Source organism: Acanthochromis polyacanthus, chromosome 10 (genome assembly GCF_021347895.1).
Source record: "Acanthochromis polyacanthus isolate Apoly-LR-REF ecotype Palm Island chromosome 10, KAUST_Apoly_ChrSc, whole genome shotgun sequence".
NCBI lineage: Eukaryota > Metazoa > Chordata > Actinopteri > Pomacentridae > Acanthochromis > Acanthochromis polyacanthus.
Window position 1 is genome coordinate 27,828,399 of NC_067122.1, and position 9,389 is coordinate 27,837,787.

Here is a 9,389-nt window from a genome sequence, read left to right on the forward strand (position 1 = left end):
GTTTGATGAAAATACATTAGGAATGAAGAATAAACACTGTACTTTCTTGGCCAGTAAAGTTGATTCAGATGAATTGTGCAAAAGGTGCAGCAGATCCATCCTAATGTGAAACATTTAAACATTATTAGAGACGTTTTAGCATAAAAATGAAAAATACTGAAACTTCAAATTATCTTTATTGTATATTAATGATCATAAAAAATACAGCACAATGCCTACCTTAATGTACATGACAGAGATAGACACTGTATAGCTCCAGAGGGAAATTCAGGCTTCCAAAATAAAAACAAAAAAAATATGCTAAAATAAAGATAGAATACAAAATAGACATACAAAACAAATTTAGATGTTTTTTAACATGTATTTTTTTTAAAATGTGGTATAATTGTGGTTGTACATACAGAGTACACTGTAATGCAACAAGATGTGTAATTAGCATATACAGAGATTGTGCAAATATTTTTAATATTCATGTTTTATTTATATAGGATTTCTAATTTAAACTGAAATAAACAGCGCTGTCAATATATTTGAGCAACTAGCTTATATTTTATACAAATAGAAGCATTAATGAATGGGGCCCTGTGTTGGACACTTGATATTTAAATCAGTAAATACATAAGTATTAACTATTAAGACTATTTATTTTGCTTTGGTTTTTTTTGCACTACAGTATTGTTTGGTCTGTTGTTGTATATGCTAATTATACCTCACTGCTGTATTACACTTTACTCTGTGTATGTACCACTACAATTATACCACAATGGGGATATAGGAATATTAATATGTACATCAAATATGTCAAAGTTTATTTATACTTTTTTTTAAAGTACATTGTTTAAATGGTGGGCTGCAAAGTGGAATAGTGGTTAGCAATTTCGCCTTGCAGCAAGAAGATCCCCGGTTCAAATCCCGACCTGAGCCTGGGATCTTTCTGCATGGAGTTTGCATGTTCTCCCTGTGCATGCGTGGGTTTTCTCCGGGCACTCCGGCTTCCTCCCACAGTCCAAAAATATGTTGAGGTTAATTGGTTACTCTAAACTGCCCGTAGGTGTGAATGTGAGTGTGATTGTTTGTCTGTATATGTAGCCCTGCGACAGACTGACGACCTGGTGTCCCCTGCCTTCGCCCGAGTCAGCTGGGATAGGCTCCAGCACCCCCCGCGACCCTAGTGAGGATAAAGCAGTTTATAGAGAATGGATGGATGGATGTTTAAATGGCTTGGCAATGTGAGGTGTAATAACTACTGAAGGGTTACTACATTTGTAGACATTATATAGTTTTTTTGTAACCTGCAGTGAAACATTTCCGGCTGTAATGCAGGAATCTGAAGTAACGCCACCTGAACCGAGACTTTGACACGTTGAGCCGAGGAGGAAACAGGCCATTTCCCACCCAAAGTTAAACTGCTTCCATGTCTGTGACCTCCTCCTCCTCCAGCAGCCCGCTGAACAAAGTCACCGGTGGGCGGGACCACGGCGCTCAGTTTTCAGCCCTCTCCTAGTGTCACTGCGATGATCTCGGCCTCCCATTGGCTCCTGTCTGCGCACACGTCACAATCATGATTAGAATTGATGATCGGACGTTCTGATTTCATTGTCTAGCAAAAGGGGACTGCTGAAGAAATCTGCTGAATTTGAACGTTCGTGTGATTTTGACATCAAACATGGTACGTAGGGAGGTGATTTCACTTTTGGCTTCGGGTTCTCCCGGAGCGTTTTACCTGCCGGTGTCCGCTCGAAGCCCGGGTCAGTGCGAATGGTCCCGCCGGGGTCGGGAAATCACGGATTTGAAGGAAAAGTTTAGCCGCGGCTATCCATTGGGAAAGCTATGCTAATGCTAGCTAACGCTGGCTGGCTCAGACATGGCCGCTCGGGCCTGCAGGCTAACGCTGCACAGCCGTTGTGTCGCCCCCCGGTGCTGTTTACCGTCCGGCACTCAGTCGTGAAGTTGTGTCTTGTGCTTCCCGTGTAGTAATTGTGTTTGTGAGTCCGCTGGCTGTCGCCTCGGTGCCGTACTAATGTGACGTGCCCACAATTTGCTCGCTAATTCTCCCCGTAATGTTTCCATATTGACTGTAGCCATGCGCAGTCAGCCTGCCAAAATAAACCTGCTGCTTGCTTATTGGTCGCACTGCATTCCCGTATGTGACTTTGTGTTTATCAAAACCTCCAGTAACTACACTTCCAACTCACCCAGCGCTGCTTTTCAGCTTCTCTGCAGCTCCAGGTCTTTTCACTTTACCCGTCCTGCCCGCCGCTGCTGCCTTTTTCCCTCCTTCCTTTGTACACAGAAGAGGTTTGCAGCGAAACTTTCATTTATTTACAGCGCAGGACCCCATTCATTACCGTTTCTATTTGTGTGGCGCATTAAAAAAAATATAAGCTAGCTGCGTCAAAGATATGTATATACTGGAGTGGAACTATTGCTTTAGGTGTCAGTTAGAAAGCATGTTAGAATATAATGTCCTGCAACAGATCGATACACACTTTATTCATCCCTTTGGGGAAATGCAGGGTATCCAGTAGCTCGCACGTTTGATTCAAGAAAAACAGTGTAGAAAAGAACAAGCAATTAACGTACAAATTGTGCTAATAAGGTGCCAAAAGTGCTGTTATTTATTCAAGAAAGTGCAAAATTGTTGATATTATAAAAGTACATTGCAAAAATAGAACCAATAATATTAAATAGGAGCATAATTGTTGGTTTCATTGCACAGTTGAAGTCGCTGGAGTGTGGCAGCCAACACTATCATGCTTTGGGCCAAAAAATCAGCCATAAACTGTAATTAACGTGAAATTTTAACTCCCAGGTTCATGCAAGACCACCGAGTTAAATGTTTTGCAAAAGACAACATGTTAGCTTGTCTGATAGGGTCATTCACGTTACATTGTGGCTTTGTAGTAGTTTATATTGTGGTAGCATATTGTAAAAATTTTCAGCTTAATAGGGATAGCAAGGGATTTGATATTATTTCTGTGCTCCTACAAATATGCACACATGCATTTAAACCGATTTCAGTCCGAGAATAAGTGTTCCCCGCTGTGTACATTTATAAATATGTGTTAAATCATGTTTAAAAGTGAATCTGAACTTTTGTGCAAACTGTGCAGATTGTGATGATACAGTAATAAATGCAGTTTTTAAGAATAAATGCAGGATTATTGACACTTCATTTACATGAGGTAGATGCATGGTAGATGCATGGTAGTGCAGTGGAGCAGAGAGCAACCTTGCTGGAATGAAAATATTAACAAGCATGCACTACACAGTATATACAGAGATTTAGGGTTAGCGATCCAGCATTTGTAGGTGCAGTGGTTGGATTTCAGTACGAATTACAGCACCAAAGTCCACAGGTATGTGATAAAGAGTATATTCAGGGATCCATTAGGGTTAAATGGCAGAATGCTGACTACTTATCTACAACATGATGAAACACATTTTTGCACTTCTCATTATGATACAAATTCTTGAGTGAAGGGTGGTAATTATTTTCGTCATGCTCTTTTTACTCATCATTTATGTTGACTGATTTGCTTTCTCCTCAGCCACATTACTCGACGGTGTGCCAGGTACACTGAGACAAGATGAGTACGACCAAAATAGTGCTAACCTAGAAAATATGGAGGTTTTGCTGTGATCTGCATGGCTGCCCCGTTCCCCTCCAGTAGCAGAATGGATGCGTGGCCACAAAGACGTGGCCTGCAGACTGTGAGTATATCAAAATTGTGTTGTAATTCAAGCTAGAGAAAACTACATGGCATGAATTCTAACAAGCTGGGATCTTAGGACTGTGATGTTTCTGGGAATTAAAAGTATGTAATAGTTTAAGCATTTGATGAAGTAAAGTTTATAATGAAAACACACAGTTTTTAATTAAATTGGTCTCTAAATGCATCTTTTTGCTGTGTCTAAGCTGAGGTGACAAAAGGAAATTGCACAAGTGTCAAAATGATAAGTTGACGGCTGAAGTATTTCTCTTAAACCTAATCATCAACTAAGATCTGTCAATGAACTCTAAATAGAACTGAATTCTTATCTAACTTTTTGAGGGTTCTTTATCTTTGTGGTTGCCTCTCAGATGAACCTGCGCTCAGTGTTCACAGCTGAACAGCAGAGGATCCTAGAACGTTACTATGATAATGGGATGACCAATCAGAGCAAGGCCTGCTTCCAGTTAATACTGCAGTGTGCTCAGGAGGCCAAACTGGACTTCAGTGTTGTCCGGGTAGGTCCATAAAATGTGCTTGTGTGTGAATGAGCAATTTGGTAAGCAGAATACTTAGCTATGATTTGTGTTGCACTGTTGTGTGTGTGTGTGTGTGTGTGTTTTGATATAAGTACTCATGTAATGCTGTAGCAAGTAATTGAGTTCTTCATCTGAGTCATGAATTATTATCCTCACTTGGCTGAATTAGTTCCTGTAATGTTTTGCAGAATGTTTTTTAAGTGGTGTTACTGAGCTGATTACTTTTCCCCGGCAGACATGGGTTGGCAACAAAAGACGTAAACTCGCCTCCAAAGTTGACCAGAATGGAGGCATGTCTCATTCCTTATCTAGCCACGGACTAGCTGCGGGGCTCCTCTCCAATCACACATTAGCTGGAGGTGCTCTGTCCAATCACAGCCTAGCGGCAGGGGCACTGCTTCCTGCTGATTTAGCTTCACGGAGCATCCAGAATCGCGTGCACCTTCTTCCTCCATCTTCATCCTTCCCGTCTTTCTCCTCAACATCTTCATCCCCTTCGTCTTCCTCTCCCCTCAGCAGTGGAAGCAACAACAACAACAACAATAACGATGTAATACTGACTGGGATCTATTCTCTGAACTCTGTCCCTCGCTCCCGACCACGGCCTGCGGCCCCATCCCAGTCAGACTCTGAGCTCTCTGCACACACATCCTCATCCCTGATCAACCAGGTGCTGCAGAGCAGGAACAGCTCCACCTCCTCACCCGTCCACTCCAAGTTAGTGTCACTCTCTCAGAATCTCCCATCCCTCACATCTGCCTCAGGGCCTTTAGTCTACACTGCAGTCAGGAAGGGCACTTTACCCCTTGGGGAGGGAGGGATAAGTGTAGGAGCAGGGGTGGTACCTCACAGCTGGACTAGACAGTACGGTACAGCGCAAACTCGCCCTTGGTCCTCTTCCTCACAATCCCAAGCTCAGCTCCAGCCCAGACCTCACTCCAACCCCCAACCTCAGCCTCCGGCTCCACAAAAGACTCGGGTGTCGTCCGTAGTCCAAAACTCTGGCACCTCCTCTGAACAGACACCTCGTATTCAGCAGGTCTTCACCTTGTCAGAAAGGGGTGAAAGGGACCGACTTCGACCTGCACAAGCACCTGCTCGGAAAAGCCAGGAGACCCGTCGGCCGGCACCTCACCGTCTGGACACCTTCCATACCTTCTCTATTGCCATGGAAACGGGTGATGAGGAAGACGAGTGGCAAAGGGAAGAGGAGTTGGCAAATATGGCCGCTCAAACACATATCCACAAGGAGCAGACCTCACCCAGCCCGACTGGGGCTGAAGTGTGCGTCATCGGAGGAAGCCACACACCACCTATGACTAGCTCCAGACCTGCATTACTTCACAGCAACACAGCTCTTCAGGGCAGCTACTCCCTCACAGCACAGACCTCACTTACAGGGGAATCCAGCTCACAGGTAGGAAATGTTCTTTTGTCTGTCCCATCGTTCCTTAAAGTGATGTAAAAGATTAAATATTTGTGTGTTTGTGTGCAGACTTCAGTTGGTGTGGCTGCTGCCCCGTGGGTTATCAGCAACTCCAGAAAGAGAACAGTAAGTACTTTTTGTCAACACAAACGCAATGATGTGAACATTTTGAACATTGCAAAACAATCAGAAGTACATAATACATAATAACACTACAGATGTGGTAAATCCTATGACTCGTAAGTGTGCCTGTGATCAGTGTGCATGCTGTGTAGTCAGACAGAGGTTCTTGTTTTCAGCTGCAGGATCGGACCCAGTTTAGTGATGGAGATCTCATCCAGCTGAAGCGCTACTGGGACCGAGGCATGACCAGCCTGGGCTCAGTGTGCAGGGAGAAGATCACTGCTGCAGCAAACCAACTCAATGTAGACACTGAAATAGTCAAGGTAACCAGCCACATAAAGTTTCAGGTTTAAAAAAAGTATCAAGACAAGTCAGGGCTCCCTTCTGGCATTGAACAGCTGCAGAAACTAATGAATGACGAGAGAAAGCTCCGGGCTTTGCATTGTCTGGCCACTTGTTTTGTTTTGTTTTTTGTCGTTTTGTGAAAGCAACACTGTTTTTGGACTCTCGAGGGCTATGAGAAAATAGGAAAACAACTTTTCTAGGTCATTGAAGTTTTATAACTTACTTACACAAAGTTGTGTAAAAGTCATGCAGTTATGTATCAGGGCCACCGTAGGAATGCTGATGGACTAAATATAGTCCCTCAGTTCTAGCTCACACACATGACCCTCTGCCATCTCACTTACAAGGATATTTATTGCAAGCAAGAAAAATGTCTGCCTACAGAGATAGTACACTAAGTTAGCTTCAGATCAATGCTAAACAGCCTCTGCAGTGTGAGTGTGTAGTTCTCCATCTGTTTATAACTTTTGCTTCTCTCCACATGCTTGGTGTAGAGTATTTTCTGACACTGATCAAAGTAGTATTGTGTTCTTCTTTAAAAGAGCAATACTTTTGTATGAGAGGGAACACAATTACAGTGCAAAATTGTCCTCAGAAACTGGGCAAGAAAACTTAATGTGATCAAAACCTTTCACTGTCATTCACCTTGCTATTCAGCACATTTGTTTCCAAAAGACAAATCAATGTTCTAGAATTTTACATGAGTTTGTTTTTATTAACATCTTTGACACTTTCTCTCGCGTCTTCTGATTGGCAGACATGGATCAGTAACAGACGGAGGAAGTACCGTCTGATGGGTATTGAAATCCCTCCTCCTAAAGGCGGGCCTGCTGTATTCTCAACCTCATCCCCTGGAAACGAATCTCCGGTGGCCCTCAGCCCCGACGGCGAGCCGCTCAGTACGCCTGAACTTGGAGATGACTTAAACGATGGGGGATCTGTGTGCCTCTCTGAGGGTGAGTCTGCTGATACTGAATACGCATGAACACGTACCTCCGTGCAAAATGTGCATGTGAGCATTCATGCACTGTTCTCAAATCTAGATGGCACCATCGATTCACAACACAGAGACGGAGAGGATGGAACAGATGTGTCCGCTGCTGCTCCGCTGGCCAACAATGTGGTACTTTTACTCTTTTTCTCATATTACAGTATTGCCTCATTAAATTTAGTCACTTAGGAATGGATGCCGCTTGGGATAGTTTTTAAACTAGAATTTAATTAAATCAAAGCTCAGAGCTTCATGCTGCATTCTAATACTTTTCATTTGTAACAGACCTCTTAGGAAGAAATTTCAACATATCATAGTAGAAGTACTGCTGTTTTTTTTATAGTTATTTCAGCTTTATAATGTTTTAATTAATTAGTACCAAGGATGCCTACAGCAGTGTGTCAAATCCAGTGGCAACTATTCACAAATAAACTTCCCCACCAGTCAAGCATGTTTTGATTATCAGACCACTGTTGTAGCCAATGCGTCCTAATTTATAGTTACAATTAGGCTAAACAAATATTTCATGATGTCTTTCACTTTCATGTAATATATCTAGTATTTTAAATCTTGTGTAAGGTCTGCTATACAAACAATATACATTTAATGTGCTTTTATCCATCCAGTCCATCCCAATATTTCTAAATAAATAAATGTCCAACAGTATTATGATTGCCGATCTGTGACCAATTGTATATTTCCAGACGTGATAGTGCCTTCTCTCACCAAGAGTTTATTTGCTTTGTCTGAAAGCACTTTGTTCATCACTGTGTTGTTTAAGTTACAGGTTTTGGGGCTTTTTAAACTCAATAGTATGGTTTATTTCTTTGAGAAAATAAATAAGCGTTTGACCCAAAAGTACATCGAATGAAAAGAGCAAGATCCTGAACAGACAAGACTTGTATGTACATCTGACAGTTTCTTTACATGACGTAACGATTTATGTGATCTCTGTGTTCTTAACAGAAAATCGAAGTAATTGATGAGGATGAAGAAGTTGATGATGATGAAGATGGTGATTTAGTAGCTTCGGACCTCGAGCAAATGCAGAACCTGCTAGAATTCAAGGTAAAAACGCGCACACTGTGTGAGATCGACCAAATAGTGTTTGGGCTGTGGGTTGCCGTTTACATTGTGAGGATAAAAATCAGTGTGTTAACAGCACTGTCTCCACCCCAAGCTGTGAAGTAACTTTTTGCCCTTGTGTTTCAGCATGAGGAAGTGCAGTTCTTAGAGAACGAGCTAGAGAACCAAAAACAAAAATACCAGGAACTAGTCAGTTTCACGAAGAGCCTGCTCTACGCTGTGAGGGATAACGACCTGGAGAAACAGCAGGTATAATAACAGTTGATCCATTTGCCTATCAGCTTTAAGTGGAAGGAGAGCGTAAAATTCAAACTGAAATGTGCTGTGTGCGTTTAGGAACTCATGGCCAGTCTACCTCAGCCTTCAGACCAGGACTGGGACATCGCAGTGGACAGAGGAGCCGAGGCTGCTGCTGAGTCAGCAGATGCATCTCCCATCCACGATTACCCCCAGACAGCCGGTGCGAGGGGCATCGATCCTCTGCACGGCCAAGCAAACGAAGAAGTCCCGCTGGTCACCATAAACGAAGACGATACAATAACTGAAGTTACAGAGCCCTCTGCATCAGAGGAGCAGCTGCTGGAAGCAGCTACTGAACAAGAGTGACTGTCTCATTGACATCACCTCGCACACACACACAAGCTCATACAGATATGTTTTCACACTTCCACACAAGAGAGACTGTACGATTTTCACATTTACACAAACACTCTGGTAAACTCGTACTCCGCGCCCAGTGCCTGTGGATTGATGCTTCACTACGACTGTTGGGCTGACTGATGCCTTTTTTACTGCATATCATTCGCCTTGCTCTGGTTCACTCCAGAGAGAACAATAAAGACCTCTAACTTATCTGTGTCGATGTCGTTTTCTCAGAATATAGGTTCAGACATGCTTATGATATACCAGGAAACCACAGCATAAATGTAAAAATGTAAGTTTTGTGTAACAGTCAAAGTGTAACATAATAGTGAGTCTATTTGTATGTTCCAACCAAGAGTGCTGCTACTGGAGCACAGATGTTTCCATTAATGATGTACAAAAAGTCTTATCATGGACAAATCTACCTATAAATGTATATCTATAAATAATTGTTTAGATGTATATATCCTTAAACAAAAGTAGAAGCTCTGTATATATCCAGTATCTCACCACACAAAGACTTA

At 42.4% G+C, this 9,389-nt stretch overlaps 1 protein-coding gene across 1 annotated transcript; it reads left to right on the forward strand.

The window, feature by feature from the left end:
* The first annotated feature begins 1,284 nt into the window (after nt 1-1,284).
* hdx (highly divergent homeobox) lies at nt 1,285-9,075 on the forward strand. The gene is made up of 11 exons (XM_022205173.2): nt 1,285-1,669; nt 3,552-3,714; nt 4,085-4,231; nt 4,488-5,669; nt 5,748-5,804; nt 5,978-6,124; nt 6,904-7,102; nt 7,190-7,269; nt 8,104-8,205; nt 8,350-8,472; nt 8,560-9,075. Exons 2-11 carry the CDS (start codon nt 3,649-3,651, stop codon nt 8,827-8,829), a joined length of 2,373 nt encoding a protein of 790 aa, XP_022060865.1. The 5' UTR covers nt 1,285-1,669; nt 3,552-3,648; the 3' UTR covers nt 8,830-9,075.
* Nucleotides 9,076-9,389: the final 314 nt, after the last annotated feature.

What these genes read in the sequence shown, in the direction of transcription:
- hdx (XM_022205173.2), top strand. Translation starts at nt 3,649, where the DNA reads ATGGCTGCCCCGTTCCCCTCCAGTAGCAGAATGGATGCGTGGCCACAA. An exon ending in AAAGACGTGGCCTGCAGACT is followed by an intron (nt 3,715 to 4,084) that starts GTGAGTATATCA and finishes GTTGCCTCTCAG; the next exon opens with ATGAACCTGCGCTCAGTGTT. An exon ending in TAGACACTGAAATAGTCAAG is followed by an intron (nt 6,125 to 6,903) that starts GTAACCAGCCAC and finishes TCTGATTGGCAG; the next exon opens with ACATGGATCAGTAACAGACG.